The sequence below is a fragment of the Centroberyx affinis genome, unplaced genomic scaffold (genome assembly GCF_046629955.1).
Source record: "Centroberyx affinis isolate AG114_WGS23_722 - 3 ecotype Tasmania unplaced genomic scaffold, CSIRO-AGI_Caff_v1 ptg000514l_1, whole genome shotgun sequence".
Classification (NCBI taxonomy): domain Eukaryota; kingdom Metazoa; phylum Chordata; class Actinopteri; order Beryciformes; family Berycidae; genus Centroberyx; species Centroberyx affinis.
Window position 1 is genome coordinate 90,117 of NW_027279163.1, and position 23,233 is coordinate 113,349.

General features: G+C 42.7%; 1 protein-coding gene across 1 annotated transcript; it reads right to left on the reverse strand.

Annotated features, from left to right (window-relative positions):
• Positions 1-431: 431 nt before the first annotated feature.
• cyfip2 (cytoplasmic FMR1 interacting protein 2) lies at positions 432-22,615 on the reverse strand. Its single transcript, XM_071517668.1, has 30 exons — positions 22,481-22,615; positions 16,698-16,847; positions 16,497-16,586; positions 15,607-15,684; positions 14,857-14,958; positions 14,445-14,626; positions 14,202-14,298; positions 13,613-13,741; positions 13,415-13,519; positions 13,229-13,317; positions 12,802-13,039; positions 12,249-12,401; positions 11,863-12,002; positions 11,510-11,657; positions 10,439-10,592; positions 9,997-10,153; positions 9,793-9,889; positions 9,597-9,673; positions 9,389-9,497; positions 8,982-9,101; positions 8,546-8,745; positions 8,364-8,451; positions 8,024-8,167; positions 7,774-7,864; positions 6,530-6,660; positions 4,576-4,648; positions 4,346-4,440; positions 3,839-4,077; positions 2,894-3,041; positions 432-2,755 (listed from the first exon to the last, which is right to left on the reverse strand). Exons 2-30 carry the CDS (start codon positions 16,812-16,814, stop codon positions 2,588-2,590), a joined length of 3,759 nt encoding a protein of 1,252 aa, XP_071373769.1. The 5' UTR covers positions 16,815-16,847; positions 22,481-22,615; the 3' UTR covers positions 432-2,587.
• Between the last annotated feature and the right edge of the window lie 618 nt (positions 22,616-23,233).

A 23,233-nucleotide genomic window follows, 5' to 3' on the forward strand; every position in this document is an offset into this window, starting at 1 on the left:
ATAAGACAAGTAAGCAAGTGTCTTATGATTTTATGGAGAGGATGAAAACATTCCTGTCTCCCTTTGCCAGGTTTGAATAACCTGCAAATGGAAATACCGCAGTAGAAATGCCTTTCAGACTGGTTATCTGCCCCTTTTAGCTTGTGGCTCCTCAGGTGATCAGTGAAAGTCATGCCTGGTTAGAAACTATCTCAGCATTTCAATCTGAAAGGATACCTAGGACAAAAGAATTTGCCCCCCATTGCACGCCCATGATATCAAACTATATCATATCTAAATATGATAACTATGATGGACCCAGTATGCAGGACTTCACTGATAAATGTGTCCTCACACTATATGAAAAAAAAAAGAAATAACAATTATGTGATGGAAGTAGAATGCATTGTTTTAGGCAACCAATAAGATGTATTAGGCTTTTGTATTTGGTTTAATAGAATAGGTCACAGTTCATCACAAATTCCGCAGTCTAGGTTCAAGAGCAATGCCGTCTATCTGTTGAGCGATTAGAAATGACGTGCTTGTTATTTCTGACCAGAAGGACTTGTATAGGCAACAAGTCTCTTTACAACTTTAAAACTCAGACATTTGAATTTAAGAGGAGCACTTGAGGGCAGAATATGTTCGAAATCCAATATATGCTAAATATAACTCTTAATTCTTTCAGTTAGACATTTTTTATTTCATGGAAATACAACATAATTTCAAATCCTTTGCAGGACCATTGTTGTACATCTTATATTCTTTTCTCCTTTTTTGTATTTCAAAACATGGTCACTCGTACAACAATATCATAAACAAAGCCTCATGTCACAAATGGAGCCATTGATGACAATAAATTACACTTGCCATGCTAAGGTTTGAAGATGATGCATTGGTACCTTCATATTTTCATTAGATTAACCTTTAAATGAACAATAAGTCGGAGTTGTGTGAATAAATATCATAAAAGGACCACTGGAATTACAAAAGAAACTTTCTTCATTCAAATGGAGCAGAAAAAAGAGACAAATCACAGGGCTGTTTGGAGGTTATTTCTGAAGAACTTTGATTTCCTTCATATGAAAAAAAATAGGGACAAATTTTGCATATTTTGATAACACTGCTAAATCTAAAGCAAAAGTCCAACAATAGTAAATACTGAATATATTTAGGAAACTGCCCTTTCATTATAACTGACATTTTTTTTTGTATTTTTCTTTTTACCTAAAAGGGACACTACTTCCCTTACAGGAGTTTGAATGTACAGTCAGTATTTTGTAGGTCTGTCTGCTAGACCAACATATCCATTCACACTCAAAACTGGTTAATCTAGTATAGCACTGTCTTTATACAACCTAGAGGTATTTTCTAATGCTTGCTTCTTTTGTCTTTTTACTCTGGAAAAAGCAAACACATTTGCCCAGATGAAGATGTGTCATTTCAAAATGGTAAACAATATCACTGTATTAATGTACAGAATATAAAAACTTTCCAACAAACAGACAAAAGAAAGAAAAAAAAAGCTGATGAGGTTTCCGGTCAGTAATAGAGGCAAGTATACCAAAGATGTAAATTAAATTATTAATAATTAAAAACAAGAACAATTACAACACTCAACACTTCACTTAGTTCAACAGTGAAATTTACAGTGGAAGTGGTACCGAATAAAATGTGCTAGGAGGCGAGAAAACCAGATGTGGGTAAAATAAATAAAAGCAAATGAAAAAAGTGATGCATCTTCATTCCTTTGAAATTAGGGAGGTATACTGTAAGAAGTATGCAAATATATCATTATAAACACTTAATGTATCATGAGGGTGGCCAGACCAGATTATTATGCACACACGTGAAGAACTTGAAATGTATCATGATATAAAACAGGTCTGGGTCATAATACAACAATAATGGTGCCTGTAGTAGTACTATTAGTAGTTGTAGTAGCACTTATTAGAGCACCATGTTGCACTTAAAATATCTTTATGTAACTTATAAAATTAGTTATTTGTTGCGTTATTTAGGGATTCATTATTTTGTTTACACCTTGTTAGGTTTATTAATGTCTCAACTGTTAATTGCAATTTATCAAAGGGTGTTTTTGACTCTGAATGGCTGCGACTCAAAACACGTGGGGACAAAATAGGGATACAGGATTATAGTATACAACTACTTTCTTGGCATTTGTGTCACTGGTCCCATCCACAGGTGTACAGCTGAAGGAATAAGAGAAGGCATGCACGAGTGAGAGCCACACAGGTAGTAAAGTAAAAAGAAAAAAGGTGTGAATATTATGCTTCCACCTCTGGCCTGATCCACTTGAGAGGATCACTTAGGGGTTTGGAGCAGGGCAATCAGAGCCACAGATATACAATGTTGGGCTTACTTTTTCTGAGCTGTATATTTCTATGGGTGTCAAGGCTTCAAGAATTCCAAGACAGCCACATTTCAGATAGAATGAGAGTTTGAGTTAATTTGCCTTTGGATCCATGTAGCCAATATGGAGAACAGTAATATATATGCCACCATGTTCAATCTATAACTCTGATAGAGGACCAGCAAGAGGCAGAATTAGTATCACAGCTATGTGTATTATGTGTGAGGGGTCTATTCAACAGGTGGTAGCCAGGGACTGGTGTATAGGAGGCTGGAAACAGCGAACGTGCTCCACAGTGGAACTGTCCGTCTCCACAGCCTTCATGTACTTGTTGAGGATGGCAAAGATTTCGTTGTTCAGGATCTGGTACTTCCTGATGCGGTCTGCCATCTTCTTCAGGGGCTGTAAAGTGAGAACAAAAAGAGAAGGGGATGCATGAAACCATTTAAATGATAGAACTAGGGAAAAAAGTGACTCAGATAATATGAAAAGCCTTGAGAGTGTGTTTGCGTGTAACTGTAGTGACTATAGAATACCCACCACATTTTTGATGATCTCGTCTTTGCCGTCCTGTCTTTGGACCTTGAGCAGGTGGTAGCAGAAGTCAAAGAGGTCAAAGCGGCGCTGCTGTCCCAATAGCACAATGATGGAGCAACCAGCCCAGTTCAACCCATCCCCAAAGCACTGCCTGAAAAGCGAGGCACAGACAACACATACAAGCATTTAATAAAAAGACCAAGCACTGAAATAAACTAAGAAGAACTACACTGATTCCTCCAGGACTAAGTCGGGGTCAGAAATTAACTCTTTTTTTTTTTTTAGAGCATTTTTTGCCTCCTTGATCTGTTTTTTAGGGGTATTTTGGTCCTTTTCAGGGGAAATTACAGTATATTAAACTACAAAATGATACATTTGCACTGCATAGTGGCAAGCAAGCAAACACCCATTAAGATTTGTACTATTTTAAATCATAATATATCATCACATCAACAGAGACATTTTCTACTGCTTCAGGCTGCAAACTTGATTGTTTTCTAACCAAAAACCGCTCCGTTCTTCTCACCCACAATGCACTGTAAAGAATCATTCGGTCATAGGCGCCTATTAATCACCTACGGTGGCCCGCAGGGGACAGTAGATGCATTCATGTGTTAGTATATGATAACTACAAAAAAATGTGAACAGGGTGAAATAAAGGTACTCCAAATTATCAGGGGCATTTTTTGACAGGTATTTTATAAACGCTCAAGAGCCCCAGTTGATTTCTGACCCTGGACAAAGATCACGGCATATATGTAGTCACACACACACACACACACACACACACACACACACACACACACACACACACACACACACACACACACACACACACACACACACACACACACACACACACACACACACACACACACACACACACACACACACACACACACACACACACACACACACACACACAGCAAGGACATCCTCATCACTTACTCTGCTGTGAACTCGTGCGTGCCCACGGGGATGCAGTAGACAAACTGCATGGCGCTCCACAGGCGGTGGAACTCCATACACTCGTCAACGTGCATTACGCCATTGGTGGGTGGAGGCCCGCGCCACACCCCGTCCTGCAGGAAGCTGCGGATGCGTGTCAGGATGACCTCGAACATGGAAAGGCCGCAGCACAGACGCTCTTTGGTCAGCAGGTCGCCCTCACGCGCAATGGCAATTTGCTGGCAAAAAAAAACAGCCACAATACAAAAGCATGAAAATACTGAGGAAGAAGAGAACAAAATTATAGAAAGAAATTATTTACAATATGTTTTTTAGTTTTTAATCATTTAGTACATACAAAATATGCACACAAACAAAGGAATAACCAAGACAACAGACATCCGCAGGGAAACAGGTTATATAGTTTTTGACCTCTAGGTCTGTCTGCCTCCATGCCTATCTTCTTCCTGAAGGGTGAGAGGAGGAGAGAGGGGGTGGAGAGCTCACCTGTGGGGTTCCCAACCTCTCAATTAGAGGCACAAGGTGGAGAGGGGCATACTTTGCTTCCAGCCTTTTCATCCTCACCTCCAGACGCTCTCCCTCTACATAACACACAAACACCAAATGGTTACACACATACGGGGAAACGCACGCAAAAACAACAACTAATACTGGTACCATGTACCAGTGTAAATTTCTAACCTATTTTCACTTCTCTGTCTGACCCCTCCACATACCTTTGATGTAGACTCTGGGCAGAATGTTCTGGAATGGGGCTGCATGAAGCAGGTCACACACTTCCTCCTGGGACTGGGGTTCAAACAGACACAGCAAACGAAGGGGATCACTTTAATCAAGAGCATCTCACCCACTTTGCATTATGGACATCCCTACAGAGCATGCAGTTAGCCATGGTGAGATGTTTATTTGAAGAGCACATCAAATTCAGTATGTTCTCCTTCCTCTTGAATTCCTTCATTTGGGCCTAACATATGTCCGGTTTGCATTGAGTTGTGCTACAGTGCAAGATTGTATTGCTTCAGAAGCTTCAGTGGGGCTACATTATCGCCATTCATTAGATGACTAAAGCAATAAGACAATTGCCATTTGGTCCTTGGGTGCATGCTGGTGGATTAGTGGACATCGTCTCTAGCTTATGAAGACAAGGAGATAAGATTACTGAATGAGTGTGTCTGTGTGCGTATGATGAGGCTATGTTTATCATGACATAGCCAAATCATATCCCAAGATTATAATTCGTCACTCTCTAAGTATAACATCCCAACTGATCTGACTTAGCACCGAGACGTCAATGTACAACCAGCCACAATAGACTCTCGTGGCTCGTCTGTCTAGGTAAAGCTTTCGCTAATACTAGCCTACTAAGAATTGTGTTAGTGTTAATATGCATGCTTAGTAACTGAAGTAGTGGTAGAAACTGATCACATTTCTCAGACATGAAGTGACTGTCGTTTATCCAGCTTATCAAACTAGGTGTTTTTTTGTGGTGATTGTTAGTCAAGAAAACACAAGCAATAAACCAACTAAATACAGAGAAGCAGATGTTGAAAACTGGGCTAAAGGATGATGGATGAGAAAAGAGAGCCATGCAATGATAAATGCAAGACGCACTGCAGCCATCCACACACACACACACACACACACATTTGCAAGCAGTCCAAACCAACATACATACGGAGTAAACAGACATTCACAGATCAGTGCAGTCAGAAAGAAATGATAGAAAGAGTGAGTAGTGTTATGTGAGAGAGGCATTACGAGCACCCAGAACCAGCAGAGAGTATGGAGGCAAAAGTGCAGAGTTAAGCACAAGACTGTACCAACAACCAACAAGAAATGTACCACCTCTGCCATGGAAGATAAAGGCATCGAGATTCTGTTTCACCAGCCAAATGTATTTATTAGTTTCTTTTGTTCAAGTATCTCTCCTCAGTTGTATTTAACTGAAGTAAGCTATTGTGTCAAAAAAAATGAAATTTTGAAAATCAAATTGTTCACTGATATGATCCCAAGGGATTAATACCAAGGTAAAAATAAAGACATCACTAAAATGGTCTCAATCCTTTTGCTTCCATGGCTGTTTGGAGGTGAAACTCTGTGTGCCAAACTAAGATGGTGAAATAGAGAAAACAGAAACACAGCAGCCCAAACCAACAAGAGAGATAAAGAGAAAGACAAATCTGGTCTCTGTGTTCATTCGTTACCAATGACAAGACCTAAATCCTTACCACCTGTGGTAGATGCCAGCGTGTAATGAAAAATAGAGTTGCATTTCAGAAAAAGATCAAGATCAAAACACACAGGGTCACTTGGACTGGGTACCTGACAGTTTCTGCCCATAACATTCATCAGCTGATGATTTAGGATGTGAATCCACATCACAAGTTGGGCAGAAACCTTCAGGCACCCAGTTTACTGGTCACCCACACAAAATCATGACAGTCAAGACAGCTATACATTAGCAATTCCTCTCACTGAGCATGCTGAGGGACCACAGAAGGAATCAGCAGAATAGAAGTTTGGGGAAGAAGTAGGAGAGAGAAAGACCTTTAACAGAACAACAAGAACAAAAGTGAAGGAAACACAAGGTGTCAAAACAAGGAAAAAAGGAGAAGGAGGAGAGGGTAATGGGAAAGATGGGTAATGGGAGATAGTGGCAGAACGTCTCACCAGAGCTTGCTCGATGAGCAGGCAGAAGAGGATGGCGTTTCCCACCTCCCGTAAGCTCTGGAAGACATCGGTCTTCAGCTCAGCATACTCAATGATGTCCTTGAGCTGATGGTGGAAGAACTCCAGGATACCTGTCATGGGGGAGAGGGGAAACGTACAGGCAACCTGGAGACAACTTATCCACATTTTTGTTCAGACAGTGCCATCATTACTCTCATAGTTGTGATGCAAAATCCTTTATCAAAATGTATTTTGGTATAGCAAAACAGCAAGTGTCTAGCAATACCTCATCTAGAGGGACATGACAATGAAATAATAATACATTTCTATCAGTATGAATTAGAATGGTCAGTGGGTCTGTGTGTGTGGCTGCCCTGACCCACATTTGGTCCATAAATCAGTCCTGAACAGTAGAGGACGCGAGGATCATTAACTGCTGACAGTAAGATCACAGACAGTAAGCCAGGTACAGCACTCAGCGTACAGAACATCAGTAATCTACAGATTACTGAGCCCTGCTCATAGGGATATCCCATCTGACTGGCCTCTAATCTTCGCAGACAGCTTGAACAAATACGCATGAAGGCACGCTGGTAAATACCTCAAGAGGTAGTGTAAGTAGGCAGCAGTGAAAAATTTTCATAGGGCATTTTTTGCCCCATTGATCTGATGTCTAGGGGCATTTTTGTCCTTTTTGGGGTCAATTTTATTGAACAAGGAAATAATACATTTGCAGTGCATATTGGCAAATAAACACTATGACCTTAATTTATAATATACCACACATCCCACACTTCTTTCCCACTGCTGGAAACTCCCAGCAGGCCATAAAGAAGAGGATGGTGCTGTTTTCTCCAGTCTGACCAATATTGTAAAAAACTCAACAATTGAAATGTGTGAGATGGACTGGTTGGGGTCAGCATTTCCTTCTTCTGCTGGCTGTGTGGTGCCAACATTTTCTACTGCTTCATGCTGCGTACTTGGTTGTTTTCTAATCAAAAACTGCTTCTCTTGCCTAGAATGCACTGGAAAGAACCATCATAGGCCATAAGCTCCCACAAATCGCCTACAGTGGCCCACGGGAGACAGTAGTCACATTCATGCGTGAACGAAAAAATGTGAACAGGGTGAAATGGACTAAAGGGTCCTAATAATGTCATGGAAACTGGTCCCGTAATGCAAATTCTGCAGATATAACCACACAGGCGCTGTGTTCATTGTGACAGTGCAGACTTTACGCTCACCTGGGGAGCCATACTCGTGGCGTGGTAGGCGACAGATTTTGGGCATGACTTCTATCAGTGTTTTTACATATTGCAGTATGGTGCCCTGTAACTAGAAAGCAGGAAGAAAGATAGAACACAGCAGGCAAAGGAGAAAAGAGGGTGTGAAGAGGAAAAGAAGAACAGGGAAAACAGTGTGAGAATCCAGTGTATGAAGGACAGAGGGTGCAACTGTATACTGAAGAATGTGATAGAAAATCAAGGTAAATACCAGGCTCTTGACAATCTTAAGCAGCTCTTCCATTACTACAGCAATGCCTTGGTAACCAAGGAGACGGCAGATGGTCTTGAAGTGAGGCGGGCCAACAAAGTTCCTGTAGGAGCTGTATATGTGGGAGTAGGCAATGTTCAGTGGCTGAGGAGGGAGAAACAGAGAAAGAGAAACACTGTTAATCAGGACCAGTGGGAAGATGGGCTTTCTCGAAAAATGCTGTCAGAAGCTGTCCATTTAGGGAAATCTCTGATCAAGGGATAAGCGTTGACAGTAAAGCATTAATAGTGATACAGGTACAGTATTATATCTCAAATATAAGTCATCAATGACACCATACCTTGGACCCATACAGGTAGTAAGGCTGCACGTTGGCTGGCTTGTCTCTTTGAGGCTCCTGGGTGAAAGGGATGGCTGTACGTACAAAGCTGAGGAGAGAGAGAGAGAGAGAGAGAGAGATGTTAAAAAAAAAAAAACAATGTGGGAAAAAGTACTCTCAAATACATACACCAGCACACTGACCGGTTTGTGGATCCATTGTAGCAGTAGTTGGGGAGGAAGTCGAAGTTGAGCTCCCAGAAGACGTGGAGCGTGATGCGTCCGTAGGGAGCGGAGACGTTGTGGTTGGCCTCGCGGAACATGGCGTCGAAGCTGTCCAGGGTCATGTGCTTGGACAGGAGCCGGTGGGTTAGTCTGTTGATCTCCAGCAACCACTCCAACTCCTGTCAAAGAGAGACACAGAAGGACATGGTAAGTGTGAAGAAGCTGGTTTGAGAGAATTGTTGATTGTTGATTGACAATTGATTGTGACACATTATAGGCGGAGTGCGGGTGAAACGCTTGTTAATTTGAGTGCGAGAGCTTGATGAGGACGTGTACAACCACACAGGTTTACGTGACCATGCTGCGTTGCTGTGTCCCGTTAAGGTCTGAGCCTGTCCCAGCTGTGCGCTCTTACCACTATGGAAGTGAGGTCCTCACTCTCAAAGCGGCTGATGGCCTGGTCCAGAGACTTGTACATGGCCGCTGAGATCCTCTGGGTGATCAGGCGGTTCAGGTCAATGGAGCGTCCTAGCAGCTGGAAGACAGAGGAGGACAGGTTGGGAAACATTAACACAGACAGGTATTCCCAGTAAAGTGCAGCAATGTATTCTTTTCAGGTTATTTAGTTAAATATCCCATGGAATATTTGCTAAAACCTTCATAGAGGAAGTAGTTGTTTGCTTAACCTGACAAAAACACAAATGATGCCTGACATAAGAAGAACAGGAAGAATGAAACGCCCAAAAGTTCTAGATGTGACATTAGAATACTTTTCAAATTGCTAACAACTACAGATTGGGAACTTCTCCATTTCTCCAGTACCTGTACGTGTCTCTGTTTGAGCAGCGTCTCGTAGCGGTTTGATGGGGGGTATGGGATGATCACGCCATAGTTTTTACACTCCGCTCTGAAACGCTTGTCTAGGAGGACACTGTGGAACACAGAGCATATCGTTTAGGTATAATCCGTTTGGCCTTAGATTTAGTTACCAACAATTACAAAAATATAAAGAGCAAGTAACTTCCCTTACCTTCCAGCCATTGCTTTGTAGTAGGCAAATATCTGATCAGCTAACTTGTAGACGAACTGATCAAAGCAGAGGTTTACCTGAAATCAAGGAGCAGACTATCAAGCTATTGTTTTGAAGGAACATCACTGAGGCAAATAACAATGCATTTGATTCTTAAATGACAAGATCAATTTGAACGAGGACCGTCAAACATTACCTCAGCCTCGATTTCATCATAAAGGAACTGCTTCTTGAACTTGGTGAGAGCGTAGTAGCCACTGTCATTGTACAAGTCTAGAGGATATAGCACATATCTGGGGAAAGAAGAATTGCAGTTACACTACTGTATGTTGCCTAAACAGACAAAGCCTATAGGCACAGCCACAGTCTGAAACAGAGAATCATTGGAGGCTTGTCTTACTCCATCATGGAGGGTTCCTTGGTCTCCAGGATGTGGTCGGTGAGGATCCAGGGCATGGACATCTCGATGGGGAACTGGATTCTGCGGCCCATGGTCAGCTCCAGGAAGAACTCTCTGAACCATAGCTGGGACAGGTCACAGCACTGCTGCAGGGCCTCTGGACCGTGGGAGGACAGGGGAAGAGAGAAACAAAAAGGAATGGATTAGTTCAAAGTAACTACAAATCCAACAGCATTACAAGTTCATTTGAAAATTACCTTATATAACGACTGACAAATCTCTGAGTTTTACTTTCATGGGAGCAATCATTCTGTGAGAGCAGCCACCGCCTGCTCTTCCACCAAATGGTTGATCTCTCATTACAGGTACAAATCTTTTCATGAGTCATCACCTTAGATTAGCTACTTTGCAGCTAATCTAGGGTGAATGAGTTTCTCCTCACCGCTGAAGTTGAGCAGATGTGTGAAGAAGAAGGACTGTTTGTGGAAGTCTTCTATGGCTAGCACTATGGGTCCATCCAGACTGCTGCGCAGAGTCTTCTTCGAGCCACTCTTATCTGCTATCAGAGACTCCAGCATGGTGCGCACCATGTACAGCTTGGGGGAGAGGAGACAAGACAGGAGGAGTGAAAAACCATTATGAATCATTTGCTATCATATCATTAAACATGCCCATCATGTTCTGATTACACTTTGTTCAGGGTATGAGAATGAAAACTGGAAAATGACAACCATTTCTGGGGGAAGAGAAATGCAACCAGGCATGAAACTGATTTCTAACCTTTTGAATGGAACCTTTAATCCAAAACTGTTTTAAAATGTTTTAAATAATTCATACAACAATTATTATAGCTTTAGTGGGGGGAGCTCGCTGAGAGAAACAATTTAGCAGCTGCCAAACTGCGGGTTTCATGTTAAAGGTTCATTCAGTGTCTTGTCTTCTAATCCTCTCCTTCCTCTCCAATCTGTCCTGGAGCCTACATGAGCTAACCTAGGGGAGTGTTGCCTAGTTACACCATCCAGCGAGCATGACAGTCGCTTGTGTAATGCCGTCACTCACTCTGCCTTCACGCCGCATGTCACAAGCTGAGTGTTTTTGACAAAGCATTGGCAATTATCATGCTTATAAATATGCGCAATCACTGAGGAAAGGAAATTCACTAATTCAGATTTGTGTCTCATTCCACAGAAATGAATCTTGCCAGAAGACATGCATCATATTGCAGTTATTGTAATTCAAAACAAGATATTTTGGGGAAGTGAAATGGAAAAATAAGAGACATTTTTTTTGTTTCTAAAATTACTATGTAAATGGGAACATTTGCACTGAAAAATTTTGTTTTCCAGTCATAATCAACCAACAGTAAAATCCATTTGGCTTCCTTCCCCTGGCACCCTGTTCTGTCCCCCATCTTTAAAAATGAAGCGTTGCTGCACACTCCAGCCACACTCCATAAAGAAAGTATATTATTAGGTAAAGACCAACGTTTCGACACATTTCTATCCCGTCTTACCTGTGTGCTGGAGGGTCCTACAGCTCTGCGGGGCACCTTGATGTCAAACCCTCCTTTCGGGTCCTTCTCCCCCCTCAGACAGGGGTCATTGGGAGGTTCCCTCGCCCCCTCCCAGTCACAGATGGTCTTACGGATGGCCTGGAGAACACTAAGGCAGAAGAGAAAGAGATTACCGATTATCTGATTTTGAGCGCCACCTATGACTGTTAATACTCATATTTTTCCACTGTTAATAAAAGAGAATTCCAGAATTGCAGGATAATGACTAAAACTATACCTTTGGCCGCTAATGGCCATAGATCAATTATAGGTTTTTGAGATTAGGGGACATAGGTTGCTTTCTCCAGGTGTACCTAATGAGGACGTTCTTCTTCTTGCGTACAGCCTGGCGCAGAGGCTCTCGAAGGGTCATCTGGGCAAAGTCCTGCAGCGCTGCATAGATGGTGTTCCTGATGGCCTGGTTAAACACTGACTCCATTCGGCCCATCAGAACCTACACAATATACACATCATCATCATCATCATCATCATCATCATCATCATCAATATCATGTTCATCGTGGTCATAAAGACTTTATACCAACCTTCACTGAATTCCCTGAATAAATAAAATCTTTACAATTTATCTGTATCCTTCGATCGCTCCTCTAACCATCAACTGTTGAGAACCTTACTAGGGCAGCTGATCAAATTTTCAGAACGGACGCTTGAACGCCTGACAGGGTCACCGGTGTTTTACCTGCAGTCCTTTGATCATGGCAATGACCTCCACCAGGGCAAACTTCTCCTCGCTGGTGTAGTTGTAACGTGTGGCGCGCTCATACTCCTCCGCTGTGCCTGGACAGTCCTTGTTACAGAACTTATCTGTGGGGTGGACGAGCTTCCAGGAGTACTGAGAGAGGCAAAGAGAGATAAAGAGAGAGAGGGATACATGGACCAATGAGCAAGGACCAAGCCTACAACTATCAACTCATCTACAATGGCAAAAACACATATTTTGTATCATATTAGGGATGGGAATATGTATTGAAATTCAATATATTGCTATTCAAAAATGTGACAATACGTATCGTGGGGCAGAAAAATTAATTGTGACATTAGATATTAGAGATAAACAGAATTCTGCACAATCAGACTTGGTTGCCATTTAACTTTTATTTATCACATTGTATTATGGTTGTATCGAATCGTGAATCCTGTATTGCGTATTGAATCATATCGTGAAATAAGCATATTGTCCCAACTGCGCGCACACACACACACACACACAGTCCATCCCTCCCTCTACTCACCACTTCCATGACGTGTGTGCTCCACTTGGACAGCAGCTGCAGGCCCCTCAGCGCCAGGTCAAACAGCTCTCTGTACTCCTCGTCTGACTTCTGGCTGTCCAGGCCCGAGCCTGTCACCACTTCGCTGTTGCTGTAGCGCGCCAGCTCAGAGATGAAACGGATGTGGTCCTCCCTGATCTGAACCATCTGCTCACACAGGTTGTACTGTGGTGAGATGCTGCTCTGGGTGCACGTCCACCTAGCCACAGAGGAGGGGGGGGCAGGTGGGGTGGGGGACAGATGGCAGATGGCAAGGTGGTCAAGTTTTTGGCACTGGGGCCTGGATTGAGAAAGGCTGTTCTGGGTTTGCTAGAGGTTGAAAGCATTTCTGTAACAGTTCAAAAAGTAAGCGGTAAACTAGCCATATAGAGGGCCAAGGTTCTCTTACTTGGACTTGTTTTCTTCATAGTGAGCGCTGGTCTCAATGTAGCGTGACAGCTCTATCTGCATATCTCCAAACAGCGGCACCACTTGGAGCTGAAATACAAACACAGGAGGAAACGTCTCTCCGTCAGGCCGTGCATGCAAACGAATTACCAGATAAAAACAGAAAAAAAACAGAAGAGAGCCTTACTTTGAAGAACTTGTCGATCTTGCTCAGGTTGATCCTCTTTTTAGCATCGAGTTTGTAGATGTTACTCACGTTCCCATCCATCAGGTACAGACCAAAGCCCATCACCTGACACACAGCGAGACAGGATTTTTAGCCAATGACAGCTATAGGTTTGTATCCTCTGTTGCAGCAGGTAAAGAGGCGGTCAGTTGTGCTTACCTTGAGCAGCATGTGTTTCTCGCTGGGTGTCAAATACATCTTGTTCTCATAATAATCTACGCTGATGTTGACAATGTCTGCCAAAAGCTCCTCGTAGCCAGGAATCACCTCCAACTGTTGGTGCAGGCACTGCACAGAAAGAGAGGTGGTACTGCATGTCACCTTGAACTAAACAGTGGTTCTCAGACAAAGGCCAGGAACAGCTAGTTTTACACTGCATACAGATACAAGCATGGACACTGATAATGTTGAATGAAAACCATGCATCTCCAAAAGATCACCTCTAAATTATTGAGAAAATATTTAGATTTTAAGACAAATGACAATATATTCTTCATATTCTACACTTTGTTTTGCAATGTGTTTCCATTCCAAACCTTTCAATTCAAGCAATAAAATGAAAGACACTAAACCTGGAGTTAAGTGATGGGTCAATTCACGTATCAATCGTTCACTTGAAATACTGTTTCATTCAGTTCGTCCAGAAGTTCAGTTGCAAGTGTTTGGGTTAGTAGCTAGTAGATCGGACAGCTTTGGTTCAGACTGAATGAAGATACTGAAGATGGTGAAGATATGACAGCATGCCAACCTGAGTGATCCTGTTGTGGTTGGCTAAAAACATGGAGAGATTCTGGGACTCCTGGATGGACTGGGGGTCAGCCATCTTCCTCAGGAACTGGGCTGCCCTGGAGACATGGGAGAGAAAGCAATATTAAACTTGGCTGTGCAGAGATAAAAAGGAAGCTATTCCACACACTTATGATTTACCCACACAATTTATATTCATGTGTATAGTGAATCATTTAACATTTCTATATTTATGGCACTCTACCTTTTGTAGGCAGAGTGATCATTCTTGACGCTGCACTTCATGTTCTTTAATTCGTCCAGCACTGCAAACATGTTGATGAACTTGCCCAAGGTGAGCAGATAGGCCTCTGACACAAAGTCCTTCCTTCTCTCAGCATGGCACAGACGCTTCACCTCACTACAGAAACGCTCTATGGCTTTCCGCTGGGAGGACAAAGAAATCAAGGTGTTTGGAATTGATTGTTGGCCATTTCATCATCCCACACTGTATTCAGGAAACCATTACTTTTCTCTTACCTGAAAATGTATGCAATTAATTAGATGAGTCCAAATGTGGGGTTTTCCACAGTAAATCTCTAGTTTTCAACAGGGATGGACACCTGTTCAATCGATTACAAACTACATGAGTATTGTCGGAACAGCCAGCGTCTTACCTGGAAGTACATGAACTTCATGAGTTTGGTCACTTCAGGCTCCAGCACCTCCACTGTTTTCTCATAGATCTCCACTCTGTTGGGTTGCTCGTTGCATTTCACCTAAAGGACACAAGAGGGCACTGTCACACAGCTTGATATGCTAGATGTAGTGAGACTCTTTTATGGGATCCCTTGAATGATCTGATCAATAAGGTCAAGGATATATGGTTAATGTCTAGGTTATGGTGCATGAAACTTTGTGTTTGCACACAGTAGCATGTTGTTCTCTTTTCAACTCATGAAGTGAAGAGAAAACTCTTCATCTTGTGGCTCACAATGAGCATTGACAATGTAGCAACATATTTATGGCCTGTGAATCTAAAAAAAGTCCATATGTGCTCATGAATGTCTATTGTCATTTCAACACCTTGTCTGCAGGTGGTACATGTGGTTTTTGTGTGTGAACGACTACAGCAACAGCTGCACAGTTTAAAACCTGAACTGAGCGCAAAAGATGAGGAACTACTAGGTTGAACTTCACAGCTGATGGATATTGTGAGACAAAAAGTTACAACAATATTCATTTTTCAAAGGCATATAAGTTATTATTTATTCATCATTGGGCGTTTATTTAGCTGAGTCTGAGTTTGTTTGACAAAGACAAATCGAGAAGGAAAGCAAACTTCAAGAGGGAGATGCAGTAAAAAGAAAGAGATACAAATTGTGTGTGTGTGTGTGTGCACGTGTGCATGTGTGTGTGTGTGTTACCTGGGGGATGGCTCTGGAGCAGCTTCTCCAGGTGTAGAGCATCACAGCATACTCATGTCCCTCCTCCAGCATCTCATTCTGCCCAGACAGACAAAATATAAAACAGACATAATTCACAGATAATGCATAGCTATTGCAATATGTTGAAGTGAAACAAGTCTAGAGTGGATGTGGCATAAGCGTTTCTTCCTTGTCTCTCCCTCCTGCTTGTTATATTTTTGAAGGTCTCCAGTAGAACTATGCAAAGCCAGTTAACACAATAAAAATATATCCAACATCTCAAACCATTCAGATATTCTAGGACAAATGGGGTTTAAATGTTTTGGCAAGGGAACTTTTCTTCCAGCCAGAAGTAGGTGAGACAGAATTCTCTCTCCCTGTGGCTAAAGGAGGAGAGTCCTCAAATAGACTGGCTTCACCTCAATGGGACTTCCCGATTTAAAAAAGGTTAAATAAAGCACAACTTCCCCTCTTTGCCAGTCAAATCACACTCTCCATTCATCCCCCCATCAGCAGAAAGAGGTTTAGTGGTCCATTGCCTGCCTGATTCACCAGTGTGTAAGGGGTTGTGTGTGTGTGTGTCTGTGTGTGTGTGAGTCCTGCCACAGGCCTAGCCAAAACCTAAGAAAGGAACCAAATGATAAGTAATCCACAAAAAAACAAGGCTCTCTTTCAGTGCACAAGGGTGCTTCTCACAAACGGCTTTGTGCTCGCTGAAACAGGGACGGCAAATAATGCAAACGGGCTGCAAATAATGATGATGCCAAGACACGGCTTGAGCGTTTGTGCCACATTCTGCTGAGCCCCTCATTTTATCCCATTTTGATATGACTGTATATAGCAAATAATACGTGCCGTTTTTGAAATTGGAACACTGGCCTTTTTCTTACCATGCTGGAGTGGACTGTAGCTTGCTCTATATAGCGGGCGATGCCAGTCACAAATGCATTCCTGTCTTCAAAGTTGGTGTCAAAATTAGCCTGCAAAAGGAGGGGGAGAGGGGTTTTAAAATTGAAAATGGCTGCTTGGGAAATTATGAATGTGTGCAGGTGCACATGGTAGGGTGTGTATGTGTGTCTGTGTGTGTGTACCTGGTACATGATGGAGGAGGGAGGGGGTTCGATGCATGGTTGCTGGTCTGGGAGGGGCAGCTCCTCCAGCAGGTCCACGTTGGACAGCGCATCCTCCAGGGTCACGTGGGTCGTCATGGTAACGAGGGGTCACTCACACAACACCCCGGTCTGACAGAAACAGACAAAAAACAGAGAGAGCAAGAGAAGAATATGAGATGGGGAGAGGGCAGAAGAAGCTTGATTTAAGTCGGAGGATGCAAGATGGAACTGGATATCGACGATATCCATCAGGATATTTTGCAGCGCCATTGAATCAATAGATCAAATGCATGGGGAAGCCGGCAGATCATGAAGGCATTCAAATATATGCCACGGTCACATAATAAAAAAATTCCTTCCACTCCAAAAATAATGATGGCAGATATTGCCTAGACAGCTCCATTTCCTCTTAAGAAACCACATCTGGGCCTTCACAATAAGCTGCATGACTGTCAGAGTTCAACCATGCACCTGTATCCTCCCCCATTTCACTATACTTCAATACATGACTAACTCTCAGAGGAAGTAAGGGCACAGCCGCACAGGACACTCATCGTTTCCTTTTCACAAATGTATTTTTACTAGAGGCAGATGTAATGGACTTCATTCTCTAGCGTTCCGTGACTAGAAAACAAGGCAGGACCTATCAATCTTATTCATCTGAGAAAAAGAGGAAGGCAGAAAGCTGTTTGACAGACGATGAATGACGTTTGACAAACACAAAATGTGCTATCTCACAGAAGCAGGAGACCCACTGTCAAATTCCATCTATGACAAAAACTGCAGGTGAGCTGACAAATTCACAGCAGGTAACAAAACAAGTGAACCAAGCTATAAAGTAGCTTAAAACTATTCCAAATACAGAAAAGATAATATATTATAATAATGACCACCATTAATATTCTACTCCATCTGATCTGTCCCTGGACTAAATGGATAGACCCCTTAGAACTGTTCAGTCTGTGCAGGACAAAACCTTCTGCCGTCTCCTCATTAGAAATCACCAGTCCAACAAGACAGTGTGTGTCTGTGTCTGTGTGTGTAAGTCTGTCCAACCCACCTCTATATCATGTGACTCTCACAAAATGTGTGTTTTACCTCTGATCTGACAGACAGGGTTGGCATGGCTGATAATCGGCTTAATACCCACAGCCAGCACGAACACTGAGAGTGAGGAGCAGAGTTGAGATGGCCAGGGGCCAAATAGAAAAGGGAAAGGAGAGAGAGAAAGCTGGAAGGGGTTGTCTGTCTACTCCTGGCCGGAGGCAGACACAGAGCTCACTGTGATGGAAGACACAAACCTAGTCTGTAATAGTAATACGCCTAATGGAAGCTTAGTTACCCAAGGTGCAACGTGGCACAAAGTTGTATAAGTGTAATGGAAGGAGTCTGTTTATTGGATATGGATAATGTGAGGTTATTATTGTTATTGGATCCTATATAGTCAAATAGCTTTTTTTTATTTGTGCTGGCAGTCACCCACAGTCAGAGGATCAACCATACAGATAGTTGGCCCCGCATCACTCAAACACAACAATCCTACCACACACCAGCTGGAGCCACAAGACCTGAGTGTCAAAATAGCAGCCAGTTGACTACTACAATCTGCCATATGTCTAAAGGTAAACACACTACAAGATTTTGACCATATAACCCAAATTTTGGCGTTCAGGGTGAAATTCCTATGCTGTAGCTTTTACTCTTTCACTTAGCGTCCCAATCTTAAAATTTGGGATGGTGCCTTTACTGCTTAGGTTAATTAGTGTAAGAAATCTCATTATGCACTTTCATCCTGATGATCTTGTCTTTTCTCTGTGATAGGTAACCTAGCCTAATCTAAACATTAGAATTAGGCTTGTCTAATCTAAGTAACCTTCTGACCCTGTTGAAGCTGCAAACCGCTCGTAGCCGACATCCCACATACTGTGAAACGCTCAGGCTTCTCCTTGTCACAATAGCGTAGCCTACTTAGTAGCCAGTGCCAGCATGGACACACATCCATTACAACCCATGTAGGTAAGAACCTACATCATGGGAAATACATTGTGGTTGATCACGCTCACATATGCAGGCACACGACTTAGGCTATATGAGGGTGGCGTTTCCTGTCGCATCAAACTGTCAAACCCGCTGTTAGCTGGCTCCTCCTCTTTCGCCACAGAAAACACAAAAAAGTTGGCAAGTTAGTATACAGGAAGGTTATCAGTGTCACTGCTCTAAGTCAACAAACAGCCTTTAGGCCTAACTCAGATGAATGGGTCTGAATCAAAATTCTTATGACTAGTGGCAGTACAAATCATATGATTGGCCACATACAGGTATATCCTTGGCCTACTAATCACAACGTACTAATAGGGCCATCTGTAAGCTTGCAGAAAAGGAAACATGTAGCTACAGGAATTATCAGAAGGCGTTTTGTCAAGCAGACAGACATGCTCAGTGCTACTGAACTCCCATCTGTGCTTGGGAATACAGACGCAGTCAGAAGACTGGGTTGGCTGAATAAACTTTCCCACCCTGGACTAGACACTGTTCAACAGTTGGTGAGTGTGTGTGTGTGTGTGTGTGTGTGTGTGTGTGTGTGTGTGTGTGTGTGTGTGTGTATGTATCTAAACACAGCAAAGGGCCCCTTCATTCCCCTCTGCATTCCTAGTAACCTAGCTATAGGCGGCCTATGTTATGCCGGAACGACACAGTGTGACTGCACAAGACAACAACTCCCTTTAGAAATTCCATAGTTGTGCTGCTGGGGAAATCGAACATAGGAAATCGATGCCTGCCTAATGAGCGGCCATATCATCAATGATATCACACACAGCAAATACCCTGCGGCCAACCTCACATCATTATTAAGGCTACTGCACATCAAATGCTGGGTCAGATCTCCTGGGCCAAATCTTATGATGCCACTAAACCATGAGAACCCAAACCACACCTCAGTCTGATCACACAACCTCCACTCCGATGTCTGTCAGGCTACATAAAAAGAAAATATAGCCTGCAATAGGGACAAAAAAAAAATAAAAATCACAAAGCAAAGACATGATGTCAGTGTGAATGAGATACAGCGATAAGGAAACCAAAATTTGTTAACTGGATAGAAAACAGAATGTCTTGACGGAAAGGAAAAAGGAGAGTGGGCGTAGAAGAGAGTGAAGAGGAGGCTGAGGAGGCTCTCCAGACCCTGAAAAGACAAAAAATACAAAAGAAAATAATAAAAAAAACACTAAAAGACAAAACAGGAAGAACAGGAACGGGTCTCTATATATGGAAGGAGGAAGAAGTAGCATGGCACAGATGACACATGGTGAAAAAAATAGGGGGAGAAAATCGTCGTTTGTGTAGCGCTGCTTGCTCTTGCAGCGTTCATGCAATTCTAAATGGGGGTGAGAGAGAGAGCAAAAGAGAGAGAGAGAGAGAGAGGGGAAAAGTGTGTCAAGTCCGGGGTCACACCACTCAATGGGATCTCCCCCCAGGCCATCTTTGTAATATGTTATCATCCTCACACTCTGACCAGCTCTGATTGGCGGGGAGGAAAAGGAATCCTGAGCATTAAGACACTCACACATGATCATTCACAATACATCCGTTGACTCACACACACACACACACTATCCTAGAAACATGGCGCACACACACACACACACACACAGATCAAACGTCTGTTCCAGCAGGATCTATGTAGGCTACAGAGTGTCATGGTAGGACACTGGCTGAGGTATTTGGTGCTCGAGGGCTGATTGTCATTTAGACCATGGGTGACACAACAGACCCACAAAACTGCTGTTGTCCCATGATCCCTGTGATGTCATGCTCCCCTTTTAGACCATCAGCAATCAACAGCACATGAATATGCATGAGGGAAAAAAAAAAAAAAACATAAGCCAGGCTCACATGACCAAGCTGTGACAGGTCAGTGAATGAATAGACAGCTAGAGGAGGGTGGAGGTAAAGGCAGGGATGTAGTGGAGGGTATACACACCTAAACTTGTGTGTGTGAGTACTTTACCCATCCTGTTAGGCTCTCACACAGCTTTATGACATAAGTTCATACTATACACTCACCGAGCACTTTATTAGGAACACCGTGTTCCTAATAAAGTGCTCAATACTAATACTGGGTAGGTATCAGCTAGCAAAGTGACATCCGTCTCAAGGTTGGATGTGTTGCATTCTGTGAACATTAACTGAAGCTGCAGACCTGTATCTGCATGATCTTATGCATTGCACTGCTGCCACATGATTGGCTGACTGGGCAATTGCATGAGTAAGCAGGTGTACAGGTGTTCCTAATAAAGTGCTCAGTGAGTGTATGTCATGGCAAGTAGTATCACACTGTTGTAACTTGTAAGAAGACAGGGTCTTTTATGGAAAAAAGCATAAATGAATGCTGTTCTGAAAATACATTTGTATTTTGACAACCGATTTTAGTTTATACAGAGTTTGAACAGTTTGAGATTTTTGTTTATATTGATGGTCATAGTATAGGCCATCCTATAAAATGTTTACATCTACATTAGGGTACAGATCATTTCATTGGTTCTATTCCAGTTTTATTGGAAAAAACATCTATCTTAACACAGCAAGGGTGCTATTTGCAAAGGGCTGCAGGTACCAGCACACCCTTATGAAAAACAGCTATAGTAATCCTATAATAAATTATTTGAACGCCAGTATACTGATATCACAGCAAAACTTTAAGTCCAATAAAAAATATTATAGGAAAGTACAGTGATATCATAGGAGATAAAAAATACCATAAACGACGATAAGGTCGCAATAAACTCACGACTAAATCAATCCTTATAGGAATATTACAGTCATTTTTTATTTAGTATATCGAGGTGACACCGACAGCAAAGAATCAGCTCATCATTACATCACCCCTTGCTGAGGCGCATACACTACTATAGATTCGCAACTCGTTTAGTGGCAGCAGGTCAGTGTTTCTACTTTTTTTAAAAAGTGACTGACGGTGGATGGATGATTAGATCAGGGAATAGAAAAGGAGGATCCAATGAAGAGTTCAACATACAATCAAACAGGGTTTGGAGCCTCGGCTGAAACGGAAGTAGGTGAACCTGTCATTCGTACATCAGTAACAGGCCTGCACGGCCGCCGCTATGAGGACTATTACATGGGGCTGTAATGCATCTCGTCGGCTGATAGGCTACTTATGGTGCTTCCTGATGGCCGATAGATCAAGGGGGCGATAAAGGGAAAAAAAAGCAAGAAAAAAAATGATGAAAGCAGATGAAAGCGGCGATGCTGAAATTTACTGGCAAAGCAGCATCTTTCGGCTTTATCTTAACATAGCATCCCCTCGCTCGCTGCACTGAAAACACTATAAAGGCTATCAGTCCAGAAAATCGTTTAGCTCTCTGTGAATCACCAGTCATCAGTGCACTTGCTACACGGGAACTCTCTCCTCACCCCACCCATCTCTTCGGAGTAAGCTACGATGCCAATGTAGGCTAACGGGGACCCCATTCATGTGTTAGAATAATCCGCGAAAAAAAAAAGAGGGAAGATCGGGTCTGGGATTGAATTTCACCGAGCGCTACTGAAGGAATGGTGATGAAGGTGGTCTCGTGTTTGTGCGCGGACTGCTAAGTAACGGGAAAGATGCACTAGGCGAGAGCAAAACGCCACAATTCACCGACAGGTCTCCAGCCATCATCACCACACAGCGCACATCGAGCAGCGCACCCCCGTTCATCTTTTAGCGTTGCAGCTCCATCCCGCTACATTTGCACACATACCTGTAAATTGCATGTCCGTCCGGCAGTATAAAATACGGGCGGACAATGTCGCACTCTGCGACGGCGATCCAATGTTTCCTGAGGATATATTTTTTCTCGCCTTTTTTTTTTGCCGATTGATGCTCTCGTTTCGCCTAGTGCCTACCCAGTGCTAATCCACCCCACACAAAGAGCAGAAAATGGCTGCAAGTGCATTTTCTTAAAGGGACAGTCACAGTGAGTGGAACTGGTGCTGATGGGGCCTAGGCATGTCGATTCAATGATTTTTAGTTTGTCTTATCATGCCTCCTCAAGTAGACGTGTCATACGATAGGATTTCTGCAGAGTTTTAACATATAAAATATAAACTGCTTTCAGACTTGCAACCCTAATTCACAAATAAAAGAGGAGGGGGAGGAGAGGAGAGGGGAGGGGGGGCGTAATCAAATGAACTTTGATCCATGGCACAAAATAGGCCAGAGTGCATTGTCCTTTCCAAACTACAAAATCACAACACTATTTTTGTAACAGTATCATAGGGACTCATAGTGTATCTGTGGTATACTCCATGGTGAGTTTATAGTGTTACAGTGCCCTTATCATACATAATGGTATTTGTTATCCACTATGGTGTTTGATATTCCTAATTATTCCCATAGCCTTGTTTTGCGGTGATATTTAGTGTCCTTCTAAAATCTATTATAGGATGACTAAAGTTCTTTGTCGTAAGGGTTAAGAGAGAGAGAGAGAGAGAGAGAGAGAGCATCTGTGGCT